The sequence below is a fragment of a genome, unplaced genomic scaffold (genome assembly GCF_019419815.1).
Source record: "Pyrus x bretschneideri cultivar Hongxiangsu unplaced genomic scaffold, Pyrus_bretschneideri_v1 Contig12, whole genome shotgun sequence".
Taxonomy (NCBI): Eukaryota; Viridiplantae; Streptophyta; class Magnoliopsida; order Rosales; family Rosaceae; genus Pyrus; species Pyrus x bretschneideri.
In genome coordinates this window covers 4,307,617-4,323,310 of record NW_025999413.1, presented here as the reverse complement: position 1 = coordinate 4,323,310, position 15,694 = coordinate 4,307,617, and the positions used below count along the sequence as shown (strand labels likewise).

At 37.6% G+C, this 15,694-nt stretch overlaps 3 protein-coding genes across 3 annotated transcripts; 2 read left to right on the top strand and 1 right to left on the bottom strand.

Moving 5' to 3' along the window:
- The first annotated feature begins 3,147 nt into the window (after positions 1–3,147).
- On the top strand, positions 3,148–5,407 carry LOC103947796 (cyclin-B1-2). The gene is made up of 4 exons (XM_009358754.3): positions 3,148–3,310; positions 3,433–3,533; positions 4,407–4,504; positions 5,119–5,407. The coding sequence occupies exons 1-4, from the start codon at positions 3,185–3,187 to the stop codon at positions 5,217–5,219; spliced, it is 426 nt and encodes a 141-aa protein (XP_009357029.1). The 5' UTR covers positions 3,148–3,184; the 3' UTR covers positions 5,220–5,407.
- A 1,863-nt stretch (positions 5,408–7,270) lies between these two features.
- Positions 7,271–10,339, top strand: LOC103947795 (translation initiation factor eIF-2B subunit delta). The gene is made up of 7 exons (XM_009358753.3): positions 7,271–7,876; positions 7,985–8,119; positions 8,244–8,614; positions 8,738–9,482; positions 9,584–9,680; positions 9,780–9,834; positions 10,010–10,339. Exons 1-7 carry the CDS (start codon positions 7,372–7,374, stop codon positions 10,070–10,072), a joined length of 1,971 nt encoding a protein of 656 aa, XP_009357028.2. The 5' UTR covers positions 7,271–7,371; the 3' UTR covers positions 10,073–10,339.
- Positions 10,340–10,440: 101 nt separating this feature from the next.
- On the bottom strand, positions 10,441–12,616 carry LOC103947793 (transmembrane ascorbate ferrireductase 2-like). Its single transcript, XM_009358752.3, has 4 exons — positions 12,298–12,616; positions 11,710–11,758; positions 11,022–11,221; positions 10,441–10,937 (listed from the first exon to the last, which is right to left on the bottom strand). Exons 1-4 carry the CDS (start codon positions 12,442–12,444, stop codon positions 10,629–10,631), a joined length of 705 nt encoding a protein of 234 aa, XP_009357027.2. The 5' UTR covers positions 12,445–12,616; the 3' UTR covers positions 10,441–10,628.
- Between the last annotated feature and the right edge of the window lie 3,078 nt (positions 12,617–15,694).

Below are 15,694 nucleotides of genomic sequence, written 5' to 3'. Positions count from 1 at the left end.
ATATAAAATGTTAATGTAGCTTAACCGTGATCCTACAAAATAGGAGACGATGGAATTTTATGGGAACTGAAAGGACTGAGAAGCCGGGTCCGTTAATCAGAGAGTGAGGTACATGGAATAGTGGAAGTGACGGCCAGCGATGAACTGAAGTAATTCTTTCCTTTTAGTTTCTCTCTCTCTCTCTGGATATATGTTCGATATTTGTTCAGAGATTTGTGCAGGAGATAATCATATTATAGTTTCTGCTCTGTGTGTGAATAAAAGGGTTGCGGATTGAAGCCCTGTTGAAGTAATATTAGAAAATATGAAAATAACACATGAATTTCATTAATAATAATTATAAAGAAATTCACAACATTAATTTATGTATGAGATTAATATAAACAACTAGAGAGAAAGTTAAAAAAACTAACAAACTTAAAGATTGAGGCTTGCATAAAAAACTGACAAACTTGGAGATTGAGGCTTATATAAATGCAATGTCCTAAAGACAAAATTTCATTCATACTGCTTGTAGTTCGGTAGGTATCTGTCTCTCAGGATTCAACAATTTATAATCTGAAGTCAAAGCACTTTAATTTTCGAACTCTGGCAAACTTCATATATTCTGTACTCTCAGGACACGACTTGAATTTTGACTAACAAAGAATAAAAGACATTGGAGAAAACTCTTTTCTTTGATCCATTGGATATGTGGGATGTTTGAGTTTATATATAACTCAAGTCACCTTTTTTGAAACATTATGACTATTGCTTAAAGTTCCAACGAACAGACGTAATTCATGAATTTGAATTCAACTATGACACATGACTCTTATTTTTCATTTATATAAAAATTAAATATTATAATATTAATTATAATATATAATTTTCAACGGCTTCAAGCCACTCCTTCGATCGGTTGGGCATGGCAATACGTAATGCACACTGACAGTACTGGTAGTTCGGCAATGACCAGTTTTTTATACATAAAAAACCCTACCTACCGGGACTGGAGACAGAAAGGCTACGGGTACTGGTGCCAGAGAGCTGAGACCTAATCTCTCTCTGCACATGTCAAAATCCAATATAATAATTGCCAACTTTTCAGCGAGTGTACAGAGAAGTACCCCATATCTAATATAATACCCAGTAGAATCTGCTTTTGGAAATACGGAAACGTGGAAATACGGTGTACGCCAAAGCTAGCTGATCGATGGTAGCTGGGCAAGAGATCTGGGCAATACTATAGCCACTAAATAGCTTTCATTTTCATCATGATTCATGATCACTTTTATGTTCTCTCAACATAGTATAAACATTGAAATATCGGTGAAATAAATATTCTTCAATACATTAAAAGTTTCGATATGTTAAGGCATACGTGACATATGTTATGTATCTCACAAGTTATACACATGAATATGACTCATCAAATTCAAACGAATCATAAAGAAAGATACGTATCAACACTTGACAGAAAAGAATTATTTGATTTTAATTTAATTAAATCGAATGTAATTGATGAAGTCAAATTACGAGCCGGCTCACAAATCAAGTCGTACTTCTTTTGTCAATTAATCAAGCCCACAATCAATGTCAAATCCATCCGTAAGCAAAGTTTTGAGAGTCTATAAATACGAGACTCCAAGACAAAGAAATAGGCCAGAAAATCATTCATGCCCAGACGCTGAAACTCTGAAGCTCTCAAGCACTTGAACCCCCAAATAATTAAGAAGACTTGGAAAACCCTCCCCGTTCTTCGTCAAACCCATAAAGAATCATCAAGCACTACTACTTGTGCCAGTTCTTCCATCACCACAAGCCAAATCCTTGTGGCAATTGTTCATCCGAGATCAAGTCATTGCAACCCTCGAATAAACAACACACATCTACACATCTTCGAAGAACGAATCAGAGGAAACTTTGTAAACATAGATTGTAACCCTACATTTACATTAATACAATACAATTATTTTGTATACATGTTCTTGTTTCATTTGCTATAAGAAATTCGTGTTTACGCATCATTTTAGGTTTAGGATTTGCGAGTTCAAGCTGAACTGAAGCAACTAATTTACTTTCCTAGAAAATCCGAAGGAAACAAAAAAAAAAAAAAAAAAAAACTCCCCGACAATTATGCATTTTCTACAAGAGCTCAATCGGAGAAAAAACTCCTAATCTATAGAATTCACTTTTTATGTTCTTAATTATGATATTTCTTCGATGCCCTTTGCTTCTCTGAAACTCTGAAGTGTTAACTTAGAGATTTCTTTTTCTTTTTTTCTAAGTTAAGTGTTTATGTGTTCTTCACACGCAAGCTCCTCAAAACTCGATTTTCTTGTTCGAAAACACTTCAAACATAGTTTTCTTACCCAGTCAGATGGACTAATGGTAACACATATCCTTCTGGAATTTAAACTTTGAACTTTTTTCACACTCATGAAAAATGATAACTCAAACAATTGAGTTTTAAAAATTAAGAAACATTTACTGTAATACCATGTATTAATCCATGTCATTGCGTAAGGAAATAGATGACCACTACTTTAGATCACCGAAAACTCTTCTAACTATTTTCTGTTCACAAGTGCTTACAATATTATTTAAAATAAATAAATCAATCAACATGCTTCAAATAAAATCTTTTCTTAGAAGAAGCATCTTTGCCAAGCAACGAGCCCAGAATCTGGACTAGTAATGGGTTAAATATTGTCCATAGGAAAAATCAAAGGAAAACTAATGAAAAGAGCTTGAAAACTTTGAGTTTTAACGATAATGACAAAATAAAGGGTAAAATGAATAGTATCGGTTTTGACTTTTTAGTGTAAAAATGTGATTTTTCGTTAAAGTGAACAGTATTATGAGTTTTTCGTTAAAACTTCCAAAAATCAACATAATGATCACCCAAATTACACAGAATTGACCGAAAAAGAAACTAAAGAAAAAGAATTACACAAGGACTATAGGATAACCGGCCCATATAAAGCAAACACAATCACAATCGTCCTGGCCCAACACAGTAAATAAAATGGGCCTCAACTAAGCCCACATAGGTAGTAGCTAAAGCCCAATTGACCCAACCCAAAAATTGAAGTTAAAAGCGGAAGAAAAGACTCCCTATTTGTACTTGTAGCGAAGTCACATTGCTTGCTGAAAAAGAAGAAGAAGAAGAAGAAGAAGAGGAAGAACCAGAGAAAGCTAAATGGAGGCACCGAAGACAATCGAGCACCAAATCGGAGGAATCCAGAACGACGCCCTTCGATTCGGACTTCACGGCGTCAAGAGCGACCTCGTCGGCGCTCACCCTCTCGAATCTGCTTTGGAATCGGTATTTTCCCTCTCTCTCTCTTGCTCTCTTTGTCTCTCTTGGTTTTTGTTGTTGTTTGTTTGGAATTGAAGATGTGTGATTAAATTTTGTTTATTTGGGTTTATTTGTTTGTTGGGTTTTAGGCGAAGGTAACGCAGGAGCAGATAAATAGGAAAATCTTGGGTTACACTTATGGAAGTGCGTTTCCATTGAAGATGGATCTCGAAAGGCAAATCCTTTCTCGGTATGAGATTCGTGTTTTTGTCGAATTCTGGCTTCTGTTTGTGCATTGTTGTAATGGGTTTGTCTTAGTTTTTATGATTGAGTAGAAGTAAACGTGTGTTGCTATGTTGAAACGTTAGGGTTTTTTTTCTCTTGTTATGTTTGTCTATTGCGCTTTCTTGTTGCGAAACAAGGTCGCGTGCTTTGTTTGGAATCTTTGTGGGATTGTTGGTTTTGTATCATAAGGGTTGCGAGTGTGAAAGTTTTGCATTAGAGCTTTGTTGGTGGTTCTGTCTGTGTAGATGTTGATCTCTTGTACGGTTTTTGCTCTTAGGTTGTGCCCGGTTTGTGTCGTTATTTCTCACTCATTGACAAAAAACTGGTTCAATCAGGAATAAGATTGTGGGAATTTGCGATCTATGTTCTTTTGTATCCTCTATATTGAGTTGATTATAACTGGCTGGATTATGTCTTTACCATGCCTGATTGCGATCCAAGTTATGCCATATAGATAAGGAAACACCAGTTCCCTATCAATTTGAGGTGCTTTTATACATTTGTTGTGCTAACTTATTAGTTGTGTCAGATATCCAGACCGAGTATGAGTGAAAAAAAGAGCTTACAGAATCTTTTGTCTTTTAGTCTGAGGCTGCTCTGAAGTCCTCACTCCGAAGTTCATATATTGTTGGTTGACCGTTGATGTAATTGTATGTGCTGCTTATTATAGTGACTATGTGTTTTTTTTTATCACATTCAGTAATGGACTTAAAACACCGAGCTGTTTACTTGCTGTAGTTTGTATACTTCAATGCATGCCAGTTTGTGTAGTCCATAAATATATAAAGTGGCATTAAATTAAATCTGAGTTGTACTCTATTCTTTGAAACAACTGCAGATTTCAGAGGCCTGCTGGCCCAATTCCTTCCTCAATGCTGGGTTTGGAGGCGATGACTGGAAAATTGGATGATTTCGGCTTTGAGGATTACCTGAATGGTAAGAAAATACTCTTCATATACAAAGTAGATAATACTGATATCCTAAGCTTTAACTGTTCATGGTTTCTCTTTGAACTATTTGTTTGAACTCCTTCAATGTTTATGATACAATCGGAGCCTTCTTACATTCCTCTTTGTAAAGAACTCACCAATCAGGGTCCTCTTGTAATTCTCTCTTTTAAACATCCATAGTAATCCTCATGAATTTCAAACACGCAGCCTTTTTTTCTTCTAATCAATTGGTTTTTAATTCGGGTTGATGTCATTAGGAATTTTGTATTTTGATTCTTCAAGATGCTAATATTACAATTTTGGATCATTAAGTAACAAGTAATGAGTTAAAACTTATTGAGTGGAAAATCCCCTAGATTTGGCTTATATCGTTCTAATTCCATGCCAATCCTCGGAATTCAGTTGGTATGCATATATTTTAGACCTTGCATTCTTATAGAAGCTAAGTTTAAACGATCATAGTAAAACTTAGGAAGAAAGCAGTTCATATTGTTCTAATTTTCTTTAACCAAGTGAAACGCATACTGTTGCTTCGTTCTTTTAACCCATTAATTGTATGATTGTGTTGGTTTCTTATATGTTTCATTGTGCTAATTGCAGACCCCCGTGAATCTGAAACATTCCGGCCTGTGGACACACATCATGCAATGGAAGTTCGCCTTGGGCTGTCAAAGGGTCCAGTCGCCCCAAGCTTTATGTGATCGTCGTACTTTCTTGCCGAAAGAAGAGGATTAGTATCTTTGCGGTGGATTTATACTTTTATGTCGATGTTGTTCTTAAACTGTGATTGTCTGTCGCGCTGCGTTGAAAGGTCCAGACATTGATATTGTGGAGTTACATTAACTTTGGAGTAGTATTGGGTATCTCCTATCCAGTTACAGTTCCCCTATTTGGTACTTCAATTTTGTTTTGAAAATTTAGCCCCACCTCTTGATCTTGCTAATGCTTATCAGAGGATTGAGCATGCTCATCAAAACATTCTTAAACGAAGTAGTGATATCACTCTCGTTTTTTCTTTCCGCGCTCCTTCCCTTGTTTAATACGTACGATATGAGCACCAGATTGCATGTGTACACTTTTTTCGCTTGATACGAACGACATTAGGGGAGAGAGGATACAAACACATAATCTCGGATGCAAAGGTAAACGCTAGATCTTTGGCTTGTAGAGAGCATTTTGCGGGGAAGCACATGTCAAATGCTTCTCCGGAAAAAACTTCCAAGTGTTTTTTTTTACAAAAAGCACTTGGAATTTTAGTTTATGGTAAAAACATATTTTTTTTTAACAAAAGTTATTATCAACACTAAGGGGTGGGAAAGTGAGTTAAGTCTCACATTGGGCTAGCAATAATGTGTTTCAAATTCACATTTAGTGAAAATAGAATCTAAAACTTTTCATTTACAAGTGAAGAGAAATACTACTACAATGTAATATTTAATAGCTATAGTAAAAAACAAAAAACGTTATTAAGCATAAATGCTTACGACACTGGTCCTAAACGCAGCCCTTAATATGAATGTCATTCGCGCTACAAAAGTCACTAAACTTTACTCTTTTATGTTATAAATGTTACGATCTAGTAGTATCAATTTAAACGTAGATTGTTTCGGCAGTCACATAAGTGTTAAAAAAAAAAAAAAAAAAAAAAGAATAATATTTTGAGCATCTTGTTCTGTCGTCGTCAATGGTCCTGTGTGCATAATGCTTACTACTTTCAAACAAAATTCTAATAAAACATGTAAGAGAAATTTTATTCGAACTCATATAACCTCTTTTTATATACAACTTAAATTTTAAATGTTAATTATCTTTTTACTCTAGTACATAATTACCATCAAGTACAAAATAAATTTAATAATACAATTAAAATTTATCAATAAACCCAAACAAACACCAAAGCGCAAACAAATCAACAACAGTAGCAATGGGAGATGCCATGGTGCTAAGATCGTCCAGGAGAAGTGCCATTGTGCTGAGGTCAAACAAATCAAATGACATGCAAGAGAGATGCCATAGTGCTGAGATCGTCCAGGATATATATCATAGTATAATTTCCCTTGATATATCAGGCGGAACAACCATGAATTGTTTAAGTTGCAAAAGTCGAGGGCTTGGAAATCTTGAGGCAGTTGGAGCTTTGAAGAGAATAATTATCTCTTTGATCCAACTCACCATCACAAACACATATGATATATCCTCCTACCTTTATTTTGATCCATGCATGCATGCGGTAAATCATACTAAAAAATATGAAGTTTCATCCAACATAATACATCCTAAAGATAAATATTCATCCTTAAAAATAGTTGGTTAAATCTTGTGCGTAATTGATAGATAATCATAACCAGTGAAAGGACTTCAACTTAAACCAAAGCGGGAAGAAAAATCAAAATAAAGAAACAATAGCATTTAGAATTCAAATTCATATCATTTGAAACAAACAAAAAAACCCTTAAACTAGTGCGACAAACTCTTTTGCAATATGATTGGTTGGACAATTATATTGTTTGGATTAAGAATTTGTCAACTTTTTCATAGTCCTAATTTGAAATGGACTTCTCTTTGCAAATTTTGGGTTTTTATTTCTAAATGAGTGCACGGATAAATCTACAAATTTATTTGGATTTGTGAGGGTAATTTAGGTAGTAAATATGAGTTTAAAGAGATATTGATAGTTTAATTAAAGTTGATATAGATGAAAAGAGTATGTTAGGTGTGGAAAGAAGTTAAATGGATTTAAATAAAATTTCCCAACATCAAAAGCACAGTTACGAAGGGAAATTCCCACTTCGTTTTCACACGCTCTGCCTGCTTCCCGTCTTCTCCCCGCAAAACCCTCACTCTACGCCCCCAATGGACCCTCGCCGGCCCCCGCGCACGGTCAGCGACCCCAAGGTCCGACAAGTCGGCTTCTTCGCCTCGCCCGAGCCCATAGCCTACTCCTCCTCTCCTCCCGTCTCCGGCATCTCCCCTTCCGGTAACTCCCTTTCTCCGGTAATGATCCCCCCACCGCGTCACTCCTCCGACAACACTCGTCCGGTTCTTTTCCCAGCCTCCTCGGCCCGTCAAGAGTCCATACTCGCCGGGAGTTACAACAACTCTTCTGAGTTCTTCCCCGCCTCGCCTCCTACTGCTTCGTCGTCCTGCGGAATTGTGATGGGAAATGGCGAGTTCCTAAACGACGCCGTCATGTCACCGGGTAGAGCATTCAGAGGGGTAAGAACCGCTGCCGGTTTGACGGCGTCATCTTCGTTTCCTGGTGGAGGGTTCGATCTGACGGCTGCCGTGAAGGCGAGTAGTGTCCCCGCGAGTGGGTTGATGACGGTCTCCGTGGTCAAGATGCCTTCTGGGATTTCTGGTACTTGCTGATTGCTGTTCGTTTGCTTTGGTTGATTAGGGGTTTTGGGTTTAGCTCAAGCATTTTAGGATTGCAAAATTTGAAGAAACAAAGATTGAAACTTTGCAGAGAAAGATGTTGATGCGTCAGTGGAAGTGCAAAGCGAGCGAGCTGCAAATTCGAAGCCACTGAAGGAGAAAACCACGAAAGCCGAAAGGCGGGCTGTTCAGGAAGCTCAACGAGCAGCTAAGGCTGCCGCAAAAGGTATGGCTTTTCTAGGCTTTTACTTATTCACAAGTGTTTTTAACAGAAATGTAATTGAATTCAAAGAATTCGAATTTCTTATATTGATTATGAATGTGTTCCTTGCATTGCATTGTGTTATTAGCTGAAGGAGGTAAAACACCTTCTGTTGCTGCTTCTGCTTCGGTAGCAGCAAATGTGAAACTGCCTAAAGCCACGAAGCTCGTGTCACAATCATCTGTGGCGATATCTGAGAAGAAGGGCGGTGGCGGAGGTGGTGGCAGTGAACATCTGCCGGAGAAAGAGAGGAAGAAAGAAGTTCCTCATCCGCGAATGCAATATGATGATACAAGTCGTGTGGAGAAGGCGAAAAGGCGTTCAGTGGTCAAGCAAACTGAGGCCAGGAACAGGGTTGAGTTGTTCAGGCATTTGCCTCAATACGAGCATGGAACTCAGCTTCCTGATCTCGAGTCTAAGTTTTTCCAACTTGATCCTGTGCATCCTGCTGTTTATAAGGTATTTAGATGCTTATGTCAGCATGTTATGGTTTGAGTCTTTTGCTCGATGAGTCGAGAGGTTAATGTGATTATGAAAGAGATAATGGTTCTATCTAATTGTAGCTTTCTGTACGGGTGTCAGGTTGGCTTACAGTATTTATCAGGAGATATATCGGGTGGCAATGCTCGTTGTATTGCCATGCTTTTGGCATTTCAGGAAGCCATTAAAGACTATTCAACACCACCAGAGAAAAACCTCAGTAGGGATTTGACAGCAAAAATAAGTAGTTACGTTTCATTTTTTAGTGAGTGCAGGCCGCTTTCAATCACCATGGGGAATGCAATTCGGTTTCTAAAGAGCCGAATTGCCAAGCTACCTTTGACTATGACCGAGTCGGAAGCAAAAGCATCTCTCCAGTCAGATATTGAACGGTTCATATCCGAGAAGATCATACTTGCTGATAAAGTAATAGTCAAGCATGCAGTTAGCAAAATCAGGGATGGTGATGTTCTTCTAACGTACGGATCATCCTCTGCAGTTGAAATGTTGCTTTTACATGCCCATGAGCTTGGCAAACAGTTTCGTGTTGTGGTGGTAGACTCTTTTCCAAAGCTTGAAGGACAGCATTTACTTCGTAGGTTGGTGGGAAAAGGCCTCAGCTGTACGTACACTCATATAAATGCTGCTTCATATATAATGCATGAAGTTACTCGAGTTTTTCTAGGTGCTTCTTCAGTGCTGTCTAATGGAACAGTTTACTCAAGGGTTGGCACTGCTTGTGTTGCTATGGTAGCACATGCATTCCGTGTACCGGTATTAGTATGTTGTGAGGCATATAAATTTCACGAAAGGGTACAACTTGATTCCATCTGCTGTAACGAGCTCGGTATGCATCCTAGCCATTAATTTGTGTGATCGTTGTGACAGTTTATGATAACTTCATGCTCTGTTTGCTTGATTCTCAGGTAATTGCTCCACTTCTTGCAGGTGATCCCGATGTCATTTTAAAGGTTCCTGGTAGAAAGGAAGGCAATCCTTTGGATGGACACACAAATTGTGAAAATATTCAACCTCTGAATTTGATGTAAAGTGTTCATAAATTTATTGTTCTGTGCTATCACATTTCTTGGCTTTAATCTACCCGGACTAACTGTGCACTCCTGTTTTAACTTGTTATTGGCAGTTATGATGCACTCCCTTCAGATTACATTTCAATGATAATCACGGATTACGGCATGGTAAATCCTTGTCTTCTTCAATTAATTGTTGCAATAACTTAAAGAGCAGACAATGTTTCGCATTCCTTATGCTCTAATTCTGAACTTGCAGTTATTACGACTAATTGTTTATTCTCAGTTTTAAACCTTTATCTCGGAAAAGAGTGATGACTCGATGTTTTCGTGCTTCTATTAGGTTCCACCCACAAGTGTGCCCGTCATTGTGCGCGAATACAGAAGAGAACACTTGTGGATGTGATCATTTAAAAGCGCCCTCCCGGAAATGGATCATATGATTCAGCGAGGTTTCTCCGAAATTTTGTGTGGATGCTAGTATCAGTGGATTCAGAATCAGCAGCCTTTAACATACAAGAAGAGACCAGAGCCTGAAGTTCATTTTTTTAGCGCTTGAGACACAAGTTTTTCTTTTCGCCGTACAGTGAAACACAACTTACACAAATCAGATGTTTTAAACTTATGTTACACAGGTTTTGGATGATTTAATCGCAGTATCACGTTGTTAGCCGTTTGGAAGTGCCATGTTTTCTCTCTTCTCGTAAAAACGCCATTTGCACTCCTCTATGCAATAAATTTCTCGCGTTTTTATGAACGTTTTTGGAGTGATAATAACGGTTTTGAAAGGATAACATCATGCCATTGAAAATAAAATCATCCGAAAGGAACAAACAAAAGGGATTTGTTACTTTAATCATACAACCATCTCTTGACAATAACAAAATCTTGTATAATCCATAGTTAGGGTAAACCTATGCCTTCTTTGTGAACTTATGTAAGCACAGTTGTGCAGCTTGTGCTTACTCTTTTGATCCTTTGAGAGCATCACCCTTATTACTATTCATCGGAGTAATAACGGCAAGAATAACAAAACCTCCCAGAACGACGACCAATATTCCGAGAGAGTTTACGAGCAAAGCCTCAGTCGAATAGCGTGATATTACTTGGTTGGTTTGAAGGAAGGTGACTTTTTCTAATATACCAGTGGTTACAGTAACAACTGCAAGGGCGTAGGTATAAACACCGAAAAATACATGCCATGGCAGCAAGTTAGCTCTGCTGTGTTTCGAGCCCCCCGGGAACCAATACGTTACAAATCCAGCAGCCCACTGTGCAAAAGAAAATGACCGTGAATAAAAGCAGTTGTACAAGCTATCTTCTCAGGCGAAGAAAAATAGTAACTACAAAGGTACCTGGAGGGTGAAGAGGAATAGGCAAGCTAGACCCAGCCACGAATGTAGGCTGTAGAAGTTGTCAATGCCCTTATCGTTATGGAACTTCAAAGCAGCCCATACACCGATGATGCTTAAGCAAAAGGCAAGGAATTGTAGCATAAGATGAACTAACTTTTTCGAGTTTTTTGTTCCTGAAACAGTCTTGTATGCTAGCATGGCTGCATCATTGTAGAAACACAGGATTGTTCAAATTCATAATAATTTTCGTTAACATACAGCTAGTCAATAACTTCCCTATATAATTATTTCACATTTTAGAAGCAAACAAAACAAAAGTACCGGTAAGTGAAGCACAAGAACAAAAACTCTACTTAGCTCTCACATAAGACATAACTCTTGGCAAAGGAGGAAAAAAGAAGTATCCGAGTACATCTAAAATCCAGCAAGACCATTTATAACATACGATTATAGTTAGCGAAACTCTTGTAAGTGAATCAATTTCTCACTTAGGAACCATATGGACCTCCACAAACGCTTCAAACTCATCATTATCATCCTTAGCATGCTTCTAGGAAACTCATTGTACTAGTGCATAATCATCCAAGGCAATCACAATAACTTTAAGCCTAGATTACAGGGAAGGATGCACCATTGAGAAATCGGTAACTAGATACAGGGCCAAGTTCCCAAAGAACAGAAAATTTACCTTCTCCATTTAACAGTATCAGCCCAATCACCATCAATACTGGATGAACCTACATGCAACACAACAACCATATAAGATTTACCAAACCTAAAAGTGCTAAACAGTCTATTATATATATATATATATAGAGAGAGAGAGAGAGAGAGAGAGAGAGCGCAAAGGCAATGCACCAAATACTAATTTACAAAGAGAAATTTCTCCTAGATCAAACAACCAGGAAAATTGGCCAAAGAAGCATCATTTCCAGTTCAAGATGATACTGAACTACAAATTGATCGGGACGATATTCTAATCTAATCTAAACTACGGGAATGGGGATTCGAACCTAAGTGCAGCGGGGGTCACACGGAACAAGCTTAAGATACAAGCAAAGAAGAGAAACATAAAATTGACAACAATTAAGCTCTAAAACAAGTAACATGATAAACCCAGTACCCAGAACAAGTCAACTACGCAAACCCATCAACCTTTAAAGAAAATTCGAAATTAATTTCCCAATAGATATTATACAAAAAATTATGAAAAATCAAGATTAAAACTTTAAGGAGAATAAAGTGAGAGAAAAGGAGGATTTCGGCAGAGACGTACGTTGAAAATAAGATCTTTGTTATCGGAGATGAGAGCCAATCCGCCGCGGAAATGAACTGTCCAGGTGAGCACCAGAGCCGCCACTATCACTCCTATCACTCTCACCGCCCTCAAGATCGGGAAGCGGACGACCGGAACCGCCGCCATTTCTTCTCCTTCTCTTGCTTTAGTTCTGAAATCTTTCAGAGATGGAAAATTAGGGTTCTGACAGAAAAAAAGGGGTTTAATTTGGGGGTTCGATTCTCGGATTTGTCTTATCAGCGGACTGTTTCTTTCTTTAACATTAGGGGACGGGGGAGGTGGTGGCGGTTGAAATATTTTCAGGCTTCTTCTACTGAGATGTGACACGTCAGCTTTAGTCCACGTTGGACCATTCTTGCGAAGTAGGCCATACTGCTCTCTTGGAGGGAAAAGGGCCGAATCATTTGTCTAGGAATCCTAGAGATTTCGTGATCATAACCTTTTATCGTACATCGTACGATTAGAATTATTGAGAAATTATAGAGTGATACAGTACGAGTTGGATCCTCACGATATAAGATAACGGTCACGATTACAGGATCCCCAGGAAAATGATCCGACGAGGATCCTTTTCCTCTTGGAGAAATTATAGAGTGTACAGTACGAGTCTGGATCCTCTTTGTGAGGATTCTAGGGATCCGTGAATCTTGTTCGTTCATCATACATTGTGTGGTCATAAATTATTTTAAATATTTTTATTTAAAAATAAATATAAACAGTACTTGAAAAAAAATAACCGCACAATATACAATGAACAGACATAATTCATGAATCCGAAGATTCTCACCAAAAGGATTCGGAAAAGATCCTATTGGGTACAGTACTACCCCCCCCGTCAGTTATAGTACTTCTACTCAAAACTTGCCATTTGTATAATTTTTTTAACAGCTGGATTAAATTCATTAAATATTTTGTTAATAAACAATAAAATAAAATTTTAAGAAACAAAATTAAAAAAAATTCCTCAGTCTCTCTAGATTCCCAAACTGCTTTTAGGTGGACAGGCCATGGACCCACTCCAACAACACTAATACTGTCCCCCTTGTTTTCCAGCACCACCACTCTTTTTATGTCAAATTCATCCGAAAAATCAAATTAAGGCAGTTGTACTTGGAATTTTATCTTTCAAAATTAAGAGATTGGATTAGTTGGGTTGTTTGATTTTTGGGGTTGTTATGGTAGCAAAGCGAATCTCGGGAGGATCTCGTTGAACACGATAAGCGCGTAGGTCGAAGATGACGTGTGCAAAGCAACTAAGAAAAAATTGAAGGGAGGAGAGAGAAGGCAGTGAACAGAAGGCCAACCGTGAATGACCAGGATCAATTGATCCCTAAGTATCCGGAGAGGATCCTGGTCCATCCAAGATGGCAGCCATGGCAGGTGTGAGAGTGGTGGCTAGAGATTGGGGATTTGCCTAGGATGGTTACTGGATTTTATTATTAATTTAAGTTTTAAGTTTCTAAATTCATTTTACCAACCAAAAAACAAAAAAAGACAATAAAAAGACATTAAATCTAGGTGTAAACAAAATTTCACGTGGCAAAATTTGAGTAGAAGTATCACCGGCTGACGTGGTGATACCGTACTACTCCATAATTTCTCGCTCTCTTGCTGGTTGCTATTTGTATTCATTTTAATCCTGAGTTGTCGAGTCTCATCAATCGGAATTTTGAGGCAGACGGGCTCACAACATGATTTGTCCAACCACTCAATATCGATATATTGATTATTAAGCCATTCATATTCATATGTCTGACCACTCAATGTTGTATCGTATCAATATGATTATCAATTGAATTTAAGCAAAAAAATAAATAACGACGTGATATTATTTGATTAGAAAGTTGGAGAAGCTGGTTGTGAGGCGACCTGACTTAAGATTTTCACTTTTATTTACTCTTTGGTTATATGGTTTGATTACCTGTCAACTACGTAAATAACCATAAATTCAAAAAAAAAAAATTATTATCTTTCTTAATTCATAATAGTTGTTTGGCTCGTTTGGGTTTGTCATGCAGTTTTAGTCTTTTTTTTTTTTTTTTTTTTTTAGCAAGTTACTTCTTCTTGTCATCGGTTGTTAATTGCAAATATAGTTCTTATCTCGTAACCTCGTGATATTCTATTCTATGTAATATTTTCTTTTCTTTCGGGCTTATACCCTGATCCAAAACAAGCTTCTACACGGTAGAAAACAAATGGCTTACCTCTCAGTATTATTGTTTAATGGACTTTAACTAGCCGTTAATCGCGCTATCCACTTTGGATTAAACACCAACAGTTCTGAGGTTCATCCTATTTATACATACTCAAGAGTCAAGAACAAAGCTTGCAGCTTACTAGGTGGCGCGGTAAGAGAAATTATGGCCTCGGCCTCGGCCTCGTCCAACATTGCTGTAACCACTTCCGTAGTAACCACCACTCCGTCGGCCACCTCGACCTGGCTACGACCTCCACCACCGCGATGCCTTGGCGAACTGCTAAATGTCTGCATAACCATCACAAATGGGTGTTCAAAACATACATACTTGCAAACAAACAACAACTACTAAGTGAAAGAAACTGAAGGCATTGGTGTCAGATTTTCGATACTTTGCAATCAAGTTTCAAGCCGATAAGAATACATGAAAACTAATGAAAATGACATAATAAAGATGTAAGTGAATAGTACCATGAGTGACTTTTCAGATAAAAATATCATTTTCGTTAAAAAGTGAATAATAACTGAGAATGTTTCGTTAAAATTTCTCAAGAATACCTTGCCCTCCCATCGCAAATTCCATGATGAAGTGCATTGCACGACAGAGAATCAAAGAAGTCATCCCAACATAAACCGTCTGAAGAACAAGAAGTATGAATTAACAAAAGTAAATTCCTTAATATCACCTGACATGCTCCAACGTCATTTGCATCCGGTGTATCACATACGTTAAGCAAAACAATGAAATAGTAACGAAAGGATTTAACTTTGTTGAGATTACAGCTAGCTTGAGCTCGAACTTGAGTTCTCCGTAATGCAGCAAAAATTCGTCAAGATTATACTGGCCATCAAACTTCTTTCTAATTTTTCTTTTTGCCAGCATTTGTGTCGTTGGAAATTCAAACAACCTGAATTCTGCAGAGAACCATGAATATACTGTTGATCTTACATACCAACTTATTAAACAATCCACGTTTTACATCAACTCACAGATTATAATAAGTAAAGCAACCTGCTTTTTCCAAAAGCAAAAGCACCTCAGCTTCTATTGGAAAACAAACAAAACCCCACTTCAAAAATAACTATAAAAATCCAAAAACGAATAAAAATAACAACCCGGTTGGTCAAGAAACTAAAAGGGGGAGTTTTGATGACACCATTTCTCAGACCAATGCTGGA

Excerpts from the sequence above, each read along its gene's own strand:
- LOC103947796 (XM_009358754.3), top strand. The coding sequence starts at position 3,185 with ATGGAGGCACCGAAGACAATCGAGCACCAAATCGGAGGAATCCAGAAC. Across the intron at positions 3,311-3,432 it reads TCGAATCTGCTTTGGAATCG|GCGAAGGTAACGCAGGAGCA; the intron begins GTATTTTCCCTC and ends GTTGGGTTTTAG. Across the intron at positions 4,505-5,118 it reads CTTTGAGGATTACCTGAATG|ACCCCCGTGAATCTGAAACA; the intron begins GTAAGAAAATAC and ends TGCTAATTGCAG.
- LOC103947795 (XM_009358753.3), top strand. The coding sequence starts at position 7,372 with ATGGACCCTCGCCGGCCCCCGCGCACGGTCAGCGACCCCAAGGTCCGA. Across the intron at positions 8,615-8,737 it reads TGCATCCTGCTGTTTATAAG|GTTGGCTTACAGTATTTATC; the intron begins GTATTTAGATGC and ends TACGGGTGTCAG. Across the intron at positions 9,483-9,583 it reads CATCTGCTGTAACGAGCTCG|GTGATCCCGATGTCATTTTA; the intron begins GTATGCATCCTA and ends CACTTCTTGCAG.
- LOC103947793 (XM_009358752.3), bottom strand. The coding sequence starts at position 12,444 with ATGGCGGCGGTTCCGGTCGTCCGCTTCCCGATCTTGAGGGCGGTGAGA. Across the intron at positions 11,759-12,297 it reads ACAAAGATCTTATTTTCAAC|GTTCATCCAGTATTGATGGT; the intron begins GTACGTCTCTGC and ends TGTTGCATGTAG. Across the intron at positions 10,938-11,021 it reads TATTCCTCTTCACCCTCCAG|TGGGCTGCTGGATTTGTAAC; the intron begins GTACCTTTGTAG and ends TCTTTTGCACAG.